At 42.6% G+C, this 21,223-nt stretch overlaps 1 protein-coding gene across 1 annotated transcript in view; it reads right to left on the bottom strand.

The window, feature by feature from the left end:
• Positions 1–21,223, bottom strand: part of NIBAN1 (niban apoptosis regulator 1) — a 156,551-nt gene that overhangs the window by 64,187 nt on the left and 71,141 nt on the right. The window contains exons 4-5 of the mRNA XM_080824199.1: positions 18,703–18,817; positions 12,373–12,540 (exon numbers count right to left, since the gene is read on the bottom strand). Of these exons, the coding sequence (XP_080680325.1) occupies positions 12,373–12,540; positions 18,703–18,817 (283 nt within the window). The remainder of the gene's footprint in view (positions 1–12,372; positions 12,541–18,702; positions 18,818–21,223) is intronic.

Here is a 21,223-nt window from a genome sequence, read left to right as displayed (position 1 = left end):
TCAAATAAATAAAATAAATAAAATCTTAAAAAAAAAAAAGAAAGTGAAGGATGTTGATTAATTTTTGAGAAGTTATTCAGGCGAACAAGACAAACAGGATAGACACATTTCTAGTGCACAGTGGTAATAATCAATCTGGAAGAAGGCACGAATGTAGAGAAAACAAAACAGAAAAGGTGGAATATACAGAAAACACAAAACAGGAGAGGCTTAAAACCAAAATGAGTCATCATAGTAGATGTCAGCAAACTAAATCCTCCATTTAAAAGACTGTCAGATGTTTTTATTAAATGGATAATCTGTGCAAGCCTCCAAAAAAGAAAATTAGTGTTGCTACATTAAAATCAGACAAAACAGACTTGAAGGCAAATAGCATTCATAGAGATAAAACAGGTCATTCCATAATGATAAACGATTCAATTCACAGGAAGATAAAACAATTTTAAACAATTATCCATCTAGAAACATGGATATGTTATAAGATACGTAACAAAATATAATTCAATAATTAATAGAAATGACAAATTCTACCATCATCGTGGCAGATTTTAACAGACCCCTCTTTGGTAAGGGATAAATTTAGCATAGTAAGAATCAATCGGTAGACATAAAAACAGACTGGAATGACACAAAGACACACCTGATAGACACATACACATACAAATACCCAAGGAGCTTTTAGGCTGCCGGTCCTCTCCACAAGAAGACCCCATACAGGGCCATAAAGCAAAGTGCAACACATTTAAAGGATATCCTACAGAACATGTTTTTTTGTCTACAAGGCAGTTAAGCTAGAAGACAATAATAAATACACAATATGTATTTGGAAATAAAGAAACACAGTTCTGAGTAACTCATAAAGAAAAAATAATACTGGAAATTAGAAAATATTTAAATCTGATAATGAAAATTACTGCGAAAATAATCATGAAAAATACTGTCCATCCAAATTTGTGGGATTAAGCTAAAACAATATGTAGAGGGAAATTTAAAGCATTAATGCCTGGGGCACCTGGGTGGCTCAGTTGGTTAAGAGACTGCCTTCAGCTCAGGTCATGATCTTGGGGTCCTGGGATCGAGTCCCACATCAGGCTCCTTGCTCAGCAGGGAGCCTGCTTCTCCCTCTGCCTGCCGCTCCACCTGCTTGTGCTCTCTCTGACAAGTAAATAAGTAAAATCATTTTAAAAATAAAGCATTTATGCTTATATCAGATGAGAAGAAAGGATGATGATTAGTGAGTATATTAGTTTTTCTATTGCTATGGTAACAAATTATTTCCAAAAGCCAATGACTTACAACCATGGTACATATTTATCCTTTTTCATAGTTTTTTGTGGGTCAGGAACTCAAAAGCCCTATGGCTGGGTGGTTCTGGCTTGAGGTGTTTCATGAGGGTTGCAGTCACATCATTGGCCAAAACTACAATCATCTGAAGGCTTCACTACAACAGAAGCATCCATATGGTTGGCATGTTGGTGTTGGCTGTTGGCAAGCAACCTCAGTTTCTCTCCACATGGCCCTCCACAAAAGGCTGCTGTGTGTTCCCACTACATGGTGTCTAGCTCCTCCCAAGTGAGTGATCCAAAAGAGAAAAAGCCAGGCAGAAACTATTCTTTTTGTGACCTATTCTTGAAACTCAACGTATTTCTTCTGCCACCCTCTATTTGTAAGAAGTGAGTCACCAACTCTGGCCCATATTTAAGAGGAGGAAAATTGGATTTCATTTTTTTGAAGGAAAAAGTGTCAAAGAATTTGCAAAGATTTTGAAACAATCACAGTGAGCTAAGTATCTATCTAAAAAGATGAGGGAGAAGAAAAAACAAACCAGCAAAATAAGGCCCGAGGAAACAGAATTAAGGCAATTAAAAAGATAACATCAGAAATTCACATAATAGAAAACAAATACACAATAGTCTGCCAAATCCAAGTTTGGTTTTTTGAAAAAGTTGACAACATGGACAAACTTCCAGTGAAATTGACCAAGGAAAAAAAGAGAGGAGATAAAGAATAAGAGTATTAGAAACAAAAAAGGAACAAATACACACCCCACAGAGAATATAGGGGGAATCATGAATATATTCTTAATAAGAGGATATTATGCATAACTGTATGCCACTGAATTTTAGAACATAAATGAAATGGATAAAAACTGAATAATCCTGTAACAGTTTAAAAATATAAGTCAGTAATTTGGGGTTTCTGGGTGGCTCAGTGGGTTAAGCCTCTACCTTCGGCTCAGGTCATGGTCTCAGAGTCCTGGGATCAAGCCCCTCATCGGGCTCTCTGCTCCACGGGGAGCCTGCTTCCCCTTTCTCTCTGCCTGCCTCTCTGCCTACTTGTGATCTCTCTCTCTGTGTCAAATAAATAAATAAAATCTTTAAAAATCTAAGTCGGTAATTTAAAACTCTCCCTCAAAAAGAGTACCAAGCAAAAAAAAAAAAAAAAGAAAAGAAAAGAGTACCAAGCTAAGGTGTGTTTATAGGCAAACTCCATCAAATATCAAAAAAACAAGTAGTTCCAGTGTTACACAAACTATTCCACATTATAGAAAAGGAAAAAGAGGAGGGGGGAAAAACTCCATCGTCATTCATTTCATGAGACAAGAACAACCTTGATGGCAAAACTTAAAACTGTCATTGCAAAATTACAAGCCAAATGAACTCAACATGGATGTGAACATTCCCTGAGATATTAGCAAACCAAATCAGAGTTACATTTCTTTAAACCAGCAACAAACAGAAAGTGTTCACAGCCACACTGTCTGGAAAAAATAATGGAACCAACCCAAATGCCTATCAATAGTAAAATGGATATTGGAAATTAGGGTCTATTAATATAATGGAATATATACTCTGCAACTCAATGAAATTCAATGACATACAGCCACAAGCAATAACAGTGGTGAATCATTGGAGTAAAACATTACAAAGGGAGGTCATGAAAGACAGGATGCAGAGTGATCAAACACTCATGATAAAGCTATGAAGAAAAGCAAAGTACAAAATCCGGGTGGTGTTCTCTCAAAGGAAAAGGAAGGCAATAGAATGAGAGACGGACACATAAGAAATAACTTGGTGATAGTAACGTACTTTAAAACTTCTACATACTTCATAAGCATTCTTTTATAGCTACTCGGTATTTAATTTTTAAAAACTCAAAACAAGGAATGGAATGAACAACAGACAGCTCCCAGCATGGTTCTCTTACATCTTATATGTTCTAAATTTGTTCACAGTGTGGGAAGGAGGGTGGAGGCTCCCCATTCCATGATAAGAGGTGAGCCTTTTTCCCAAGCCCTCCTGAATGTTGATTTTTTAAAAGAAATCTAGGAACATATGTCCAATGGAGTTCTTTCATAACATTGACTACACAATCACATATTAAAGCAGCCATCTCATTTATTGTATCATTTCAACCTTGCCATATTCCATCCACAACTAAGAAAACAAACACACAAACAAAAACCATGAAAGTTAGTCAAGCTGTCGTCAAAGTCGGTCATAATAACATCAAAAACTGTCTGGTAATTTTGGAATTTACCGAATCAAAATAACACAGACAAAAACTTGGCTTGAATTGATTTCAACTCTCTGCTTGTTCAATCTTTTTTATTATTGTTCCAAGTTGTCACCATTAACTACCACAAGAACCTAACTTTTAGACCTCTATCCCTAAGTAACTACTTGGTTCACTGGAAGTAGGAAGGGGCTGGGGGGCAAGGATCAGTGGTTTCACTGAAGTGATAACATGTGCTGGACAGGCCCAAAAGAAGTATTCAACAGTAGTTTCATGGCCACAAAGCTTTAGGCAACAAGTGAACAGAAGGCTACATTTGTAGGTACTCTGTGGTGGTAAATGCTGAATGACTGAGAGAAAACTTCTATTGATTCTAGTCTCTGATGTAGACTCATTCTTTCAGTATCAACTCTTAGACCATTTTGAGAGTGTTGAGTAATTTAATCATTTAATCATTTAATTATTTAATTAATTATTAAATCATTTTAAATATTATTAATTATTAAAATTATCATTAAAATTAAATTTAATTATTTAATTTATACTTAAGTAAGTATAAATAATACGAATAAAACCTGTTTAGATCTATTACTTTGGCTCTTCACTTCAGCTTTCTTCAGGTACAACTGACATAAAAAATTATAAGACATGTAAAACGTACATCTTGGTGATCATATATTTATAATGAAATCATATATAAGTAATGATTACATACACAATGAAAAGATTCCCCCATCTAGTTAATTAACACATCTCTCACTTCATGTATTTCTCTTTGGTAGGCAGGGGTAGATTAGAACACTTAAAATTCTACTTTCTTTAGTAAATTTCAATGATACGATACAGTGCTGTCAACCATAGTCACCATGTTTTACATTAGAGCCTCAGACCTTATTCATCTGACAGCTGAAAGTCTGTACACTTCTACCAACTTCTCCCTATTTCCCTGGTCCCCAGCCCTGGCAACTACTCTTCTACTGTTCCTGTGAGTTTGACCTTTTTTTTTTTTTTTTTTTTTTTTTTTTCCCAGATTTCACATGTAAGTGATGCCATGTGGTATTTGTCTTTCTCCGTCTGGCTAATTTTAGATCTATTATTTTTAGACTATTCCATCGCAAGTCCTCACAAGCAGCATAATTTTCCTTTACAAATCAGTTTTTATTTCAACTGTATTTAAACCATATGCAGCTTTCATTTTACCGTAAACAAGCTACATTACCAAATATTTTATCTTCAGAGCGTAGCTAGACTAAAAGATACAGTCATGTTTAGCAGGTGGGCAAAATGCCAAGCTAAATTCAAGATAGTATAGCTTATCAAGAAACCAGACATAATCCAGGTCTCAGATGACCTTCAGTGAAGAGCACTGAGTTTTCTTCACTTTGGGTCATGCAAATGTATCATAAAAGTAGTCTGACTTAATAGTATTGTGTTTTAAGTGACCAAGAGATGAGTCTTCTAAAAAGTAATGCTGACAGATGACAAATTACAAGGACTAGGTGTCAGGACAACTAGTCCTCTACTGCTAGCCAGCTATGACCTTGGGCACGTGAGTTACTATTTGAGCCTTTATCATAAATGAACCCTGAGAGGTTGGAACAGGTGACCACTAATGGTCCCTTCCAAAGTTAACTTTTTATGAACAGTAAGCAAAGATCAGAAAGGGGGAAGAGATAACTCCTTAAGAGAAAAAGGCATATTCACAGAGGGACAGAGAGAAATGTTTACAACTTGTAGAGCATTAACTGTGTGAGGCAAAGAGCACACACTAAAAATCAAGGAGAATGTAGTCTCCAAGCAGACACAATTTTGTAAAGAATTTTGTTTGGGACAGTCCTATGAAAACTGGAAACTGGTATCTCGTGACTGATTAAACAAGAATTTGGCAAGCATTTTTCCTTACAGTGCATGGAGGTTTTCGAGCATTGCAACAAAGGTAGGTTGCAGAATGCCTTTTAGAAGTAAAAGCATGCCAAGAGATGTTTATAGAAACTGTACTTTTATTTATGTATGTCTAGTGGAACATTCTTTTGTAATAAAGCATCCAAAAGAGCCCAAGCATAGTTAGAATTTTCTGACTCATAGACTGGTGTGTCTATAAATATAAGCACGTGCCACAAATTCATAAGTCTGTGTTTCCGTTATAATAACATAAAACACATTGTATATTTCCAGTTAAACTGGATTGATCCTCACATCAGAACACCGAGTCCTTCAAGTCGTGAACGTGTTTCACAGGTGATGATGGGCTGAGGAGATACGGCTCCAAGTAAAAGGTAGTGAAAACAGATCTGAGATCTACCGGTGAGCACCGGAGAGCATAACACATCACGTTCAAAGATACACACACCATAAAAGGTTTGCTGTAGCTGCTTGAATCAGAAGATCCTTTTCTGTTTTAAAATTCAGTTTAATTTGGCAGCATTTATTGAACACCTAAAATGTGTAAGTGTCAAAACCAAATCTAATGAAGGCGTTTGATTTGACGTGGGATTTCTGGGAGAAGAGCTCAAAGCATACAGCCCTGACAGCAGCCAATTCTAAAGTTTAATCACTGTGACAGCTTCACATTAAGCTTGACTCACTCCATCACGGGCGCCCTTGGATGCCATCATTGTCGTAAGTGACTGAGCAGCCCAACTCGAAACGGAGGTCTGCAGAGCGCCTTTACGTAATTTTTTTTTTCTCTCCAGCATCCTCTGGGCTCTCCTTTTGTTCTACCTTTTTGACCCAGGTGTCCTCATGCCTCCCAGATATTTTACTGTCCCTCTCCCTAGTGTTCGTGATGATGGGGATATGGCATTTGCTCAGTGGCAGTCCTGGCTGTCCTTCAGGGTAGCACAGGCCCGTCCAACACAACGTGGCCGGCACTCCACCTTCTTCCGACACTTTTGTTCCTCAAATCCTTTAGGCTCTGTCTTGACAAATCTCCTTACTCATTCATGCCAGTGTGTTTATGAAGTAGGCCAGGCCACACTTAAACAATCGTCGTCTCTCAAACTGCACTTCCAATTCTGAAATAGCTTTCCTTTAGCAGTTAAGTTACGAATTCACGGAGGTCCTTGAGCCATTTTATGAAACACAAGAGACTTGTCTGAGCGCTACAGGGGGACACAAAGTGTGACGTATGATTTCCCTTGAGGGACTTGAAATAAAGGAAGAGAAATCGGATGGGGTAGACATGAAAATGAATAATGTAAGGCAGACTGTGGAGAGTTTCCAATCAGTGGGACAGGTAACAGGTGCTCGGGAGGTTAACCCTGGGGTCTTCTCGGCAGGGGCCAGACTGAAGCTGGTTCTTAAAGGAGCAAGAGAGAATTTGAATAGGTGAAAACACTCCTATTCAAAGAAGGCAGGAGGTGTAAGACAGCAAGATGGGGAGAAAGGAGGCTGGTGCTTGAGAACACAGCAAATCAGGCACTGCCAGTCTCCTTGGAATGAGATGTTTCATCTTTGTGATGACAGCGGTGCCACTGAAGGATTTTATTTTATTTTATTTTTTTAAAGATTTTATTTATTTATTTGACAGAGAGATCACAAGCAGGCAGAGAGGCAGGCAGAGAGAGAGGGGGGGAAGCAGGCACCCTGCCGAGCAGAGAGCCCGATGCGGGGCTCAATCCCAGGACCCTGGGATCATGAACTGAGCCGAAGGCAGAGGCTTTAACCCACTGAGCCACCCAGGCGCCCCCCACTGAAGGATTTTAATAAAAAACTCTGCTTGCGGATGATTTATCTGTTACGTGCAGAAGGAGGTGGCAGTAATTGGAAGAAATAACATCAACGAAAAGCCTCTGGGAATGTTTTTTTATATGAGTCCCGAAGCAGGTTGGTAACAGAGAACTTGAAAGAAAACACAGAAGAGACACCGGCTATGAAAGAAGTACCTGTACGAAAAGGGTGAGTCAGAGAGCCTAGCCGTCACTGAATTTCACCAAGGTTTTATATTCCCGAGGAGCACGCTGCCTCAAGGTCCAGTAGTAAAATCACAGTGTGCAGTGAGTGAACAAGTCAGCTCTTACCTAACGTAAAAGCGCCGACCCATTTTCCTTCGATGTTTGCAGGTTTTATATACAAACATCTTTAAGCTGCACCAACATACGTGTTCTGAGCTTTTTCACACATGAGTGTATTTGTAACGACCCAAGGATGGAGGATAGAGAGATTTATAGAGCCTTTACCTGGCCCCAGGCCCTTGGACAACTGCTGGGAATGGGGATCCATAGGAAAAAAGACAATTTGCCTTTGAAGGGCTTGCAAACGACAGCCTTCCAGCCTTCCTACGAAGCCAGCCACAGCTTAATGACGGCTCCAGGCTGCTCACTTCCCCTTTGGGTCTCCCCTCCAGAGGGTCCTCCTGTCTCCAGCCCTGGCCTCGACGTCTGTCTATGAGGCTTCCTCCCCTGGGTGTTCATGGACTTCTCCAACTCAACATCTACGACACTGACCCGTTGTCTTGGCACCTGCTCCTCAACACGCTCAGACAATGGCAGCAGCCGGGAATCCTCCTGTTGCCTCACTCTCCACACTACCTAACCTCGAGTTCTGTTCATTCTACTTCCTGGATATGTCTCTTATCCAGCCACCTCTCACCATCTCCATTATCCGCTCTCTGGTGCAGGCTCCCACCTCGTGGTGCCTGCCACGGCTTCCCAAGTGGCCTCCTGACATCCAAACATGTTACTCTCCCATCCCCTGCCCACCCAGCAGCCAGTGTGACCTTTCTAAAACAAATATAGGACTGAGTCACTTATCTGCTTAAAACCTTTTAATAGTTTCCTGTCGCTGTTAGAATAAAGTGCAAATCCCTTAATATCCATTGCAAAGCCCGTTAGAGCCTGGATCCTGCCCATCTCTCCATCCCCACTTGGCTCCTCTCTCCTCTCTGAGCACCAGCCACACAAAATTCTTTCAGTTTCCCTAATGGTCCAAAGCTCTGACTCTCTTCCTGGCCCCCACATATCCTATTCTTCCTGCCAGAAACCCTTTCTCCCCATCCTGCAAATTCCTATGCCAAGGAATGATTACCCTGAGCTGAAAAGACAGACTCCTGTCGATAACGATCATTCTTCCATGTTCCCTATGTACAACTCTGTATTTGTTAAGAGTTTCAGCTATCCTTTCACTGTGACTACAATGACCAGATTTTGCAAACTAAAATTCTAAGGAACAAGAATGAGTTTTGGACAACAGGACTATCTTGAAATACCTTGGCATTATATAACTCCCATTTTACAGCACTGGACATTTAGAACCCTGGCCTTGCCTCACTGGGGACAAGGGATTGTTGTGTGATTCCAAAAGAACAGAGGACAGCAGTTGCTGCCGGCACATATCGTGTAATGGGCTTGACATTTAGTCCAGTGTTTTGGAGTAAGATGTTCTACTAAAGAATAATTGTGGAATTTTTTTATGCCCGCTCAAAGAAGAGGTGCCAAAAACAAAACAAAGCAACACACACACACACACCTTTATGTACCTTAGGAGTGTAAGTAATCTTTGAGGTGCCCAGAACCAGCTCCCTCTCTTGAAGAAAGAAGGAGCAGAGAGCTCTCCACTTGCCTTAACCTGCCCTAGGACATAGCCTTATAGTCCAAGACCAGAGTGCAATCAGGCCCTTTGTTGGGGTTAAATAGGAAACACAGGCACCCAGTAAGGAGGAATAGACGTGGTTCTGGATTCAGAATGAATGGACCAGCATACCTGTACCTGCACCAATTTGAACCCAGAAGTTCTGGGCAAGTGGGCCGGGTTATGGCGAGATTTGAGCACGAAGAGAGGTCTCCTAGGAACCCCCAGTGACAGACATCCTTGGTGGAACTTACCACAAAGGCAAGGAAATGATCTTCCCTCAAAGATTCCTTGGGGGGCCTCACGTTAAGTAAAACATGCCAGAGAAAGACAAATACTGTATGATCTCACTTACATTTGGAATCCAAAAAAAAAAAAAAAAAACAAAACAAAACCCAAAAACCTAAAAACCTCCAAGTCATAGAAACAGGGATCCGATTGGTGGCTGCCAGAGGCAGGAGGTGGGGAGCGGGGATGTGGGGTGAAGGTGGTCAAAGGTATAAGCTTCCAGTCATAAAATAAATAAATTCTGGGACGTCATGTACAACATGGTCAATACGGTTAACAATACTGTATTGCATATTTGCAAGTCACTAAGAGAATCAATCTTGAAGGTTCTCATCAAGGGAAAAAAATACTGTAATTCTGCCAGGTGATGGACAGTAACTAAACTTATTGTGGTGAACATTGTATGCTATATATACATACATCAAATTAGCATGCGACACAGCTTCAACTGATACAATTACATCTCAGTAAACCTGAATAGACCAGAAGAGCCCCAAGGCCTTGTGAGCAGACACGATCCGCAGCGACCCGGCATCAGCTGCTGGAATATGCTGGTTCTCAACAGAAGTGTGGTGTGGCTTGAGGGCCAGTTAATCCGCAAGAGTGGGCCGACACTAATTTTACATCAGGTTCTAGACTCTTCTGGTAATTATGGAAAAAAATAATCATGGTTCGCTTATGGGTTTACTCAAGATCATACAATGAATACCGATTAGAGATAGAAACAACAGAAGTGAGTCAGTGACGACTAGGGATTGGGGGGAGATGGGGGAGTAGTGCATTGTGCAGTCAAAAACACAGAAAGAGGGGCACCTGGGTGGCTCAGTGGGTCCTTTGACTCAGGTCATGATCCCAGGGTCCTGGGATCGAGCCCCGCATCGGGCTCTCTGCTCAGCGGGGAGCCTGCTTCCCTTCCTCTCTCTCTCCCTGCCTTTCTGCCTACTTGTGATCTCTGTCTGTCAAATAAATAAATTAAATCTTTGAAACACACACACACACTCAGAAAGACAGGCGGGAAGGGAAGGACTAAGGACTGTTCTTTACAATGTTTTGATGGTCTCTGGCTCTGCCTAGAGCTACTGGAAGTTATGCCATATCCCATCAAGTCGGCATAAAGCCACGGTGAGGAAAAGTGGTTTCTGGACAGAGGAATGTGACGGAAAATGAAAGCAACATGACCAGACCTCATTATCTTGGTGCTTTTGATAACACTGGAGAGCGGAGTGAGATTTTGAATGGACTGAAATCTTCCATAAATGGAATCTGAATGCAGGCTACGTAACATCCAGAAATTCCTCAGGGAATTTCCTATTATGTACATGGAAGGGGAATGAAGCAAGTCCCATCTGGCTAGGCAGAGAACATTCTCCGCTTAGGGAAACTTCATGGTTCTTGTGTTTAGTGCCAACGGCATGTTCATACTAGACCCAGGCCCTGCACACAGAGGTGTAAGTGTGTTGAAAAGTGAGCTAGACGGAACAGACAATGCTGGGCAATTCTTTGTCTCTGGAACATCCAAACCACAAGGCAAGATATTAATAAGGGTGTCGTTTTTATAAAGTCCCTGACTAGTTATGAGCCAATAGTATGACCCACGTTACTCAGAGTTGCTATAGCAAAATAGAGTGACGGTATATTTTCCGATTAGCTTCCTATCAATACACAAGTTGAAATCAAGAACAGACCAACACACATCATTCAGTGACTCCTGCTCTTTGGGACTGACAACCTCAGGGAAACCTCAGAACTTTAAAGATACAATGACATTAGCCTTATTGGGAAAAAAAAAAGGGCACCGATGGGGAAGGTGACTCACCTCACACGTCACCTGTTCAAAGAGGTCTCCTCTGACAAACCTAAAATACTGAACTCCATTTTTTTTTTTTTAGATTTTTATTTATTTATTTGACAGACAGAGATCACAAGTAGGCAGAAAGAGAGGAAGGGAAGCAGGCTCCCCAGTGAGCAGAGAGCCCGATGCGGGCCTCAATCCCAGGACCCTGAGATCATGACCTGAGCCGAAGGCAGAGGCTTTAACCCACTGGGCCACCTAGGTGCCCCTGAACTCCATTCTTCACCACACAGTCGCTTTGAGTTACCCCAAGACACATTACGTTTGAGAACTATCAGGTTATCTTGTGTTGTCCCTCGTGCCTATTTGAATACAGACCCAGAGACAGGGATTTTGCCTGGTTCATTCCTCTGTTCCTAGTACCCACCGAGGCTGGCACAGAGTAAGCCTTCAGTGATATCTAACGACTGCCTTTCCAGCTGCCAAAGAACAAAGAGCTTAATCATCTGTAACCGAAGACTTTGTGGATTCCAGAAAAACCAGCATTCCCAACAATGCATCAAAACATCCCATATTGCAAGGAAAAGTCTTTTCCGTTATAGATGTGATGGTACTTAAGTCCGTGCCTAGAGGCCAAGTGAAGCAACATCACTCCAGGTGTGGCCCGGGACCAGCAAGCTCTGCATCACTCGGGCAGCTTGCTAGAAAAGCAAAACCGGGGCTCCACCAGAAAGCCAGTGAATTAGATATCCGAGGGGGGAGTCCCCCAAAAATCAGTGTTCAAGACGTTCGCCCCGTGATTGCAGGTACCATAAAGTTTTGCACAGGTTATTTAGAAATAAAGATAAGGAAAAAAACAAGAAATGCCGTAAGGACTAAATTCTCCAGGGACAGCTGGCACATTCTTGCTGTCATTTCAGTGAGGAACATGAAGAAAAAGGAAGAGGATGAATTATACACAAAATCATATGCACGAGTGTGGCTCACACGTGCCATGGGGTAATGCCCCACATTCTGTTTCATGGAGGCTTCCCAGAGCTAACTAACCAACCAGCAAAGTGACCGTGCTCCCATGTACAGACTCCGGCTTCACTCGACTTCCCCTCCTTCCGGGGGGCAGCACTCTCTAGGAACTGTCCTTGAGGCGACTGACCAGGCCCCCTGAGCCAAAGCAGCCCCGTGGGGGATGGGAGGGCACCGTGTCCTACCGTGATTCAGATGTCTGATGCAGTCACTGAGGACAGCGCTGAACTTCTTCTGGTCCACGGCCTCGTGGAAGCAGAAGTAGCCGTGTCTGAGGAACGGCTGCCACAGGTACACCGGGAATTCCTTGGGCAAGACCACGAAGGGCTGGGCGTTGTCCTTCTCACTGGAGGCTGAGGCAATGTGGAAAACACAAAGACATTTTTTTTTATTTTTATTTATTTATTTATATATATTTTTAAAGATTTTATTTATTTATTTGACAGAGAGAGATCACAAATAGGCAGAGATGCAGGTGGAGAGAGAGGAGGAGGAAGCAGGCTTCCTGCTGGGCAGAGACCCCGATGGGGGGCTCGATCCTAGGACCCTGAGATCATGACCTGAGCCGAAGGCAGAGGCTTTAACCCACTGAGCCACCCAGGCGCCCATTTTTTTAAATTTTTAATTTAATTTCTTAATTTAACAGAGAGAGAGGAGAGTGTACAAGCAGGTAGAGCTGCAGGCAGAAGCAGACACCTTGCCGAACAGGGAGACTGACATGGGGTTCAATCCCAGGACCCTGGGATCATGACCTGAGCCGAAGGCAGATGCTTAACCATCTGAGCCACCCAGGCGCCCCAACACAAAGACATTTTAAAACGTGTGTCTTTTATTTAAAATACTTATTTTGGGTCCTGAAGGAAGCTCTTTGGGGCAGGCCGTGGGACAGAAGGTGGTATGAGATGTCTTCCCAAGATGGCGGGAGATGGCCGTTCAGGCTCTTCTCGCTCCCTGCACAGGCAACTGTCTCATTCTAGCCAGTGGCCTCACCCCCTCCCTGACAGGGACAGCCAAGGCCACCAGACATCGTCTTTCTCAACTTCCTCATATCAAGGATCCGCAGACAGAGTCTGGGTGTCCCCGCTGGCCCTCTTCAGGCTCACGGGCCTGCACCGTCACTCACCCTCCAGTCCCCACAGGCTCCCCTTCCGCCTTCCCCACAGGCTGCCCTCTGCCCTGTGCTCCCTGGCTCCTCCCCGTCGCTGCCAACCCAACACTTGCTTCTTCCTGCCTCAGTCTGGTTCCTGCCCCACCAGTCCCAAAACCCCATGGCTGAGGTCACTGACGTTGTCCCAACTGCCAACCTGTGGCTTCTTCCTCATTACCTAAGCCTTTGTATTTTTCCTCATGATCTAAGACTTTTAACCTCATCTGAAGTATCTGTTGCTGCTATCTGTCCCTTCTTTCAAACACATTCTCTCCCCTTGACTTGCAGGATCACCTCTCTCCCAGTGCTTGCCTCAGTAGCACATATACTAAAACTGGAACGATACAGAGAAGATTAGCACAGTCCCTGCGCAAGGATCACCTCTCCCCCGGTGTCCCTCGTGATTTTTAAAAACTGGTCCGCTTTATTGGTTCCCTCTGCCCCTTCTCTCCATCCCCCTGTGAAGTGTTGGTGTTCGCCCTGCTCTGTCCTGGTTTCACTCCATTTTGACCAGTCTCTGCTCTCCTTTGGCGCGGTCCCCCATTCCGTGATATGGAATGTTGTTTCTGCAGGTCCTATTTCCTTTCCCTCGACCCTTTCCACAATGCCTTCTCCTAGAAGATTCTCATTCATCCTTCAAAAGTCGGTTCAAAAAATAATAATAATTTTTTTAAAAATTAAAAAAAAAGTCAGTTCAAAAGCTGCTCTTCTGGGTGCCTCTGTGGGCACCTCCCCGCGCCCCTAGAGACGCAGGGTTGAGGGTTGAGTGCTCCCTACCTTGTTCTTACTAAATATTGTACAGTTCTGTTTTCATGTCTGTCACTGACACGCAGGGTGGAGGGCACAGAGTGACAGGAGCTCCCCCACTGGTTTTCATACAGTTCCCCACCCCGGGAAGCAGTACCAGTGCCCTGGAACTCTAAGAGGATGGAAACCACACCTTACGTACCTTTGGACGCTTAGCCCTTAGCAAAGCCGTGGAACCGAGGGGATATTCAACTACAGTTTGTTGATTAAACATGCTATGTTGTCCTAGAAAATCTTAGAAGCTTTAAACGATGGATTTTTACCACTTACTCAAAATCGATTCTAAGAAACTCATATTAAACCATGCTACTATTCAGATCCCTGCCTAAATTTTACTCCCTTCCATGCATTGCAGTTATGTGATATTACTCTTGGTTAAACAACCCCCAGCTTATTAGCTGACACTCTCGACCTACATAAAATGGGCACCAACCTCAAGGAAGGGAAGGACCAAAGGGCCCTCTGAGAGGCCACTGAAAGCACCAGGCATACCTAACAATGAATCAGAGCCACATGGGGGACTCCAGAACAGAGTCTTGCTCTTGGCAAATCAATACATCAAGATTGGGTAAATAAAAAATAGATTTCCAGGGGCATTTATGGGGACTCTGGTTCAATGTCCTGAAATCTGAAGGGAACAAAGTAGAATTCTCTAGAAGCACAAACTTGGGCACACCAGTACCTCACAAACTACTTGGCACATAATATAAGAATGAATCATGTACGAATGAACAAATGAAAGAACTGATAATTAAATTCAGTAGCACAAACCTGTAGTTGTAACACATTGTCTGATGAGGAAGCAGAAAGCAAGCTGAGGACAAAGCAAACTGCCCCCCACCCCCCCACACCGCCCCCAGGTCCCAGATGGGACATGTGTGACATTCCTCAAGCAGTCCCGGCAAGGGAAAGGAAAAACAGACGGTTAACTGACAGAGATCACAGTCCTGCAAGGACATGGTCTCCATCAGTTACCAAGATCTTAGTGATTTACAAGAAAAAAGCATTCTTCTTTTTTAAATGTTTTAAAAAATTTATTTATTTGACAGACAAAGATCACAAGTAGGCAGAGAGGCAGGCAGAGAGTAAGAGGGAAGCAGGCTCCCCGCTGAGCAGAGAGCCCGACACAGGGCTCCATCCCAGGACCCTGAGATCATGACCTGAGCGAAAGGCAGAGGCTTTAACCCCTGAGCCCCCCAGGTGCCCCAGGAAAAAGCATTCTTATCAATAGCCAAACTTCAGAGACCCATAACTCACCCTAACATCACCCTCTCTTCCATGAGTGATGTGGGAAACTGAGGCAGAAGGGAACGTGAACAAAATTAAATTTCTTTATGACCTGCAGCCCTAGGACAAGGATCTGAGACAGGCAGAGCATAACATTCCTTCAGGAAGCTCCCAACTGTCTTAAGGTTAATGCCTTACTACTAGAAGGAAAAACAAGCCTCCAATATCCTGCCGTCTTCTTTAGCATATGAAAGTCCTTTCAGACACCTCCCCTTGTCCTTAAAGTCCCCCAACTCCCAAGTATATCATCAGCCATTCCTCAAAACCCCAGTGCAGCAGCTCTTTCTGCCCACAGGGCCACCCCCAGGCTTTAATAAAATCGCCTTGTTGCACCAAACAGGTCTCTAGAATTCTTTCTTGGTCTTTGGCTCCGGACCTCACCAACATTCCAAAACTATAGCCTTATGTGTTTTCCCCTTCTTTCTTGGTTATAAAATCCCTAATTTTCAGTTGAGAAAGTGACTGTGTAAGATAAAGACTACATTTCCAGGGGCACCTGGGTGGCTCAGTGGGTTGAGGCCTCTGCCTTCGGCTCAGGTCATGGTCTCAGGGTCCTGGGATGGAGCCCCACATGGGAGGGGTCTCCACTCAGTGGGGAACCTGCTTGCCACCCCCCACCACCCCCACCCCTGCCTGCCTCTCTGCCTACTTGTGATCTCTCTCTCTCTCTCTCTCTCTGTCAAATAAAAAAATAAAATCTTAAAAAAAAAAAAAAAGATAAAGACTACATTTCCAGCTTCCATTGCAATTTGGTAGGCCCCAGCCACTAAGTTCAGGTGAATGGGACAGAAACTGAAATGGCCATGAAACTTCCTGGAAGGATCCTTACAGAGAGGGAAGGCTCCACCTCCTTCTCTTTTCTCCTGCCTGCTTTCTGGAACAAGAAAAACATCCCTGACGCTCCAACAGCCCCCTTAGACTGTATCAGTAAGGGCCACAGCCTAGAGCTACAGAGAGACAAGGCAGAAAGAGTCCCTGTCATTTACGGAACTGCCATACCAGCCCTGGACTTAATATACCCAAAATATCTTTAGCAAGAAATAAAGCCTTACATATTTGAGTCTTTTGTTGTTTGCAGCAAACTAGATTCTAACTAACGGAATGTCACATACGTGAATCACTTCAGCAAAATATGAAGGCATTTTTGCTACATCCTCTTAGTAGAATACTGTGTAAAGAAATATTTATTCATAACCTCTAGTGCTTTTTCTCAAGTGAGGTTAATGCCGTCTATCTTTATTGTGTCTTTATGCTTTCCTGTTGAATTAGGATCACACGGTGTATCTTCCTGATCAACATGGTTTTATGGTACAATTCCCCTCGCCCTTCCTAAGATGTCACAGTTTTGTGCAAACAACTCAAAAGCAGCACTGACTCTTTAAAAGCTTCACGTCCCATAAAATTCACTCTTCTTAGCCTCTAGTTATCTCTCATTTAACATTTTACAACAATTTTCCAGATGCCATCAATCTGCATTTTTTCTGAGTTGAGTACCAAAGATACCACAAATGATCTACTGTAGAATATTCTATTTTTAAAATTCAGATGGCCACGCCATACAATTAAAAAAAAAAAAATCCTTGAAATACCCCAATCCGAAGCCTTGGGTCAAATGGCTTTAGTCACACAGGCCTAGTGTTGTTTACTCCTATTCATGCCCTCTGATATGATTTCACCAATAAATCAATAAATGTATTGTCCGTTCTGATGGATTGCGTTGAAAAGTTCTACTGGAGAAATTCCCGAGAGTCATCAAGTTGGCATTCCCATTTCTAGCAGCAGCTCCAGAGCCAAGATGACATACAAGTAGATGTTGAAAGAAAATATAATAATATGTATAGAGCACATAAAGTATTGTTTTAGCCTGAATTACTTAGTAATAGTTTGTTAATCTAGGTTTATGGCCCATGTACTAATCCTATAATAGTCCTATTAAAAACACTATGCTAAGCATTCTACACCAAAATGACAATTGATAGAATGATTATATTTTTCTCCATAAATTCTAATGATATGATTATGCCCATTAATAAGAACCAGGGCGCTCTTCAAGAAACCAAGTAATTACTGTGTGGTATGATTTACACAAAGCCAGATGGAGTTATTATCCACAGTTCATGAATCTCTATGAAACGCGCTATTTGGTCTCTATATCATCCATCCCTTTCTCTACGTGCAAAAAGTGGAATAAATGAGAATCCGAGAATGTTAGAGCTGGAAAGACCTCTTTCTACGTTTTTAAGTTCAAGGGCCTGGAATGGGAGAATCAGAAAGCGGAGAAGCTCAACACTGGCTGGGGAAAACACTGATAAGTGTTGCAGAACTAGATAAAAATCCAGCTTCTAAATTTATAGTTCAATACTCTTTCCATGACAGCAGTTATTACTTCCAGTTATTACTTCCAGATTAATGCAATGCTATTTTTATACAGGAGTTATGAGCGACTGTAATGCTTGTTTAAAGCATTTTGTCAGTTCAGGATACTTTATTGCATATCATCCTAAAATTATAAAAATAATATTCCCTAACAGGTCTGGACCTGCTTGCTTAAAGGTGGGATTGCGTACTTCACAGAAATAGGGCCCTACCTATTTGTTTCTGCCCCACGCGATGTGATTAAAGTCAGGCTGTCTGACAACTGAATGGTACATTTTCCACGGGCTAGAACCGGACTTGTACCTGACTTGTGTATTACTGAATGTGATTTACAATAGCAGAAGTGGTAAAACGTTTACCCAAATTAGAGAACTTGCATCTTCCATTTGTCTACAAAGAACAAGTGGCTAGCCCAGAGTTTCTCAACCTCAGCAACTATTCGACAGTGAACGTCTTCTGACAGATACTTCGTTGTCAGGGGCTGTCCTATGCAGGAGAGCCTGCTGCCCTCTACCCACTAAATGCTTATAGCACCAGCCTCCCAAGATGTAACGACCATGGGGCACCTGGGTGGCTCAGTGGGTTAAGCCTCTGCCTTCAGCTCTGGTCATGATCTCAGGGTCCTGGGATTGAGCCCCGCATGGGGCTCTCTGCTCAGTGGGGAGCCTGCTTCCTCCTCTCTCTCTGCCTGCCTCTCTGCCTACTTGTGATCTCTGTCTGTCAAATAAATAAATAAAATCTTAAAAAAAAAAAAAAAGACATAACGACCAAAATTGTCTCCAGACTCTGCCAAATATCCCCGCAGAGTGAAATCCCTTCCCCCACTGAGAACCACTCCTCCAGCAAGACAAAGCCAGGGTAGGAATTTTGCCTCGAGAAAGAATGCTCAGTGACTCACCAATAGGGTCTGGGAAGAACCGATCAGATAACAAATTATATTCATCTTCTGAGGTTAACACCTTGCCCCCAGCTGGAAGAATTCGGCTTTTAGGAGTCGCTCCTTTCTGATAGGCCTGGGGAGAAAAAGGCATAAATAGGTGATTTTTTTTTTCCCCATTTGGATTTTTGGAAAATACCAGGAATATCAGAAGGAGACACAGGCACACACACTCAGAGATAACAATTCCTACACTATGTCTCTGAAGAAGAGCCACATATTTAAAAAGTATGTTTTGTGTACCTGTGACTTGCAAGGTACTTTAGTGATGGTCGCAACATGGTAAATCAGAGTCCTTAATCTCAAGAAATTCACTCTAGGTATGTTTCTGTAGTGGGGAAAACATCACCTCAGTAACTTCCAGAAATCCTGCACCACACCTACCATTTCAGACGCTAGCACCTGAATCATTCACATAACCACAAGGGTGATGACACATACAGACACTTACTGCACAAAAGGCTTGGGCACCGATGACAAATGACATGGGGGACATATAATTGCAATGATGGTTGCCATGGATTTTCACCCAAAACAGAAAAGTGTTGCCATGATAAGACATGACACCACGTGACACTGTTTTGCAGTAAAATGATCTGGGATGGAAATGCAACATCATGACATCAGAACAAATTGGGAAATGTAGAAGAGGGGCAGAGAGGGGCACCTTGGTCGCTTACCATCAATAAGATGGTAAGTGAGGAGTCCCAAACAAAACAAATTCTTCTCTTTTTAAATTTATTTTTAAAGATCTTATTTATTTATCTGAGAGAGAGTATGGAGGGGGGCAGAGCAGAGGGAAAGGGAGAAGCAGACTCCCCGTGGAGCAGGGAGCCTGGTGGGGGGACCCTGGGAACATGACCTGAGCCGAAGGCAGATGCTCAACCAACCAAGGTGCCCAGGTGCCCCGGTCATTTCCCATTTGTAAGAAGCACTACTCAACTTCATAGGCACATCAGGGACCGAGGGCACAACCGAGAAGAATCTAGAGTTGTGACTTTGAGAATGCCTAGGAGCAGTTCAGCTCAGACTGGCCTTAAGACTGAATTGCATTATTTGTTCTAACAGGCCCCAATCTGGACTTTTATAAACATTATGTTATTTAATACTCAAAACAGCACTAAGAATTAGTTTCTTCCAGTTTAGCAAACTCAACACCCAAAGAACAAATAATCCAATCAAGAAATGAGCAGAGGACATGAACAGACATTTCTGCAAAGAAGACATCCAGATGGCCAACAGACACGTGAAAAAATGCTCCACATCACTCGGCATCAGGCAAATACAAATCAAAACCACAATGAGATACCATCTCTCACCAGTCAGAATGGCTAAGATTAACAAGTGAGGAAATGACAGATGCTGGCGAGGATGCAGAGAAAGGGGAACCCTCCTACACTGTTGGTGGGAATGCAAGCTGGTGCAACAACTCTGGAAAACAGCATGGAGATTCCTCAAAAAGTTGCAAATAGAGCTACCCTATGACCCAGCAATTGCACTACTGGGTATTTTTACCCTGAAGATACAAACGTAGTGATCCAAAGGGGCACGTGCACCCGAATGTTTATAGCAGCAATGTCCACAATAGCCAAACTACGGAAAGAACCTAGATGTCCATCAACAGATGAATGGATAAAGAAGATGTGGGATATATACACAATGGAATACTATGCAGCCATCAAAAGAAATGAAATCCTGCCGTTTGCGATGACGTGGATGGAACTAGAGGGTATTCTGCTTAGCGAAATAAGTCAATCGGAGAAAGACAACTATCATATGATCTCCCTGATATGAGGAAGTGGAGAGGCAACGTTGGGGGTTTGGGGGTAGGAAAAGAATAAATGGAACAAGATGGGCTCGGGAGGGAGACAAACCACAAGAGACTCTTAATCTCACAAAACTAACTGAGGGGGGCGGGGGGAGGGGAGTAGGGAGAGGGTGATTGGGTTATGGACATTGGGGAGGGTATGTGCTATGATGAGCGCTGTAAAGTGTGTAAACCTGGCGATTCACAGACCTGTACCCCTGGAGCTAATAATACATTATATGTTTATTTAAAAATAAAAAATTAAAAGAATTAGTTTCTTCCTCCATTTTATAAATGAGAAAATTCTAGCTCAAAGAACATATCAATGGCCCGGTAGTGAGCTGATGAAAATCTGGGGTTCACATCCGGGTCTGTACATAAAGTGTACAGGAAGTAGGGCATGAATCCTGAATGAGAACATTTCAGTTTTTTCCTGCTTAATTACCTGCCAAAACTGGACTCTCAATGAAATAATAGGTAATTTATGGGTACTTAATATGTAACTCTTTGGTGTAATAAAAAAATGCCTTTCTATAAATTAAAAAAAAAACCAGGATATTATTAAAACTTCGGGGAATTATGGCAAACTGCATGAGCATTTTTTTAAATTTCCAATTTTTGGGGACACCTGGGTGGCTCAGTGGGTTAAAGCCTCTGCCTTCAGCTCAGGTTGTG

Source organism: Martes martes, assembly GCF_963455335.1.
Source record: "Martes martes genome assembly, chromosome: 15".
Taxonomy (NCBI): domain Eukaryota; kingdom Metazoa; phylum Chordata; class Mammalia; order Carnivora; family Mustelidae; genus Martes; species Martes martes.
The sequence above is the reverse complement of the archived record's forward strand: the minus strand, read 5'-3'. Positions and strand labels throughout refer to the sequence as shown.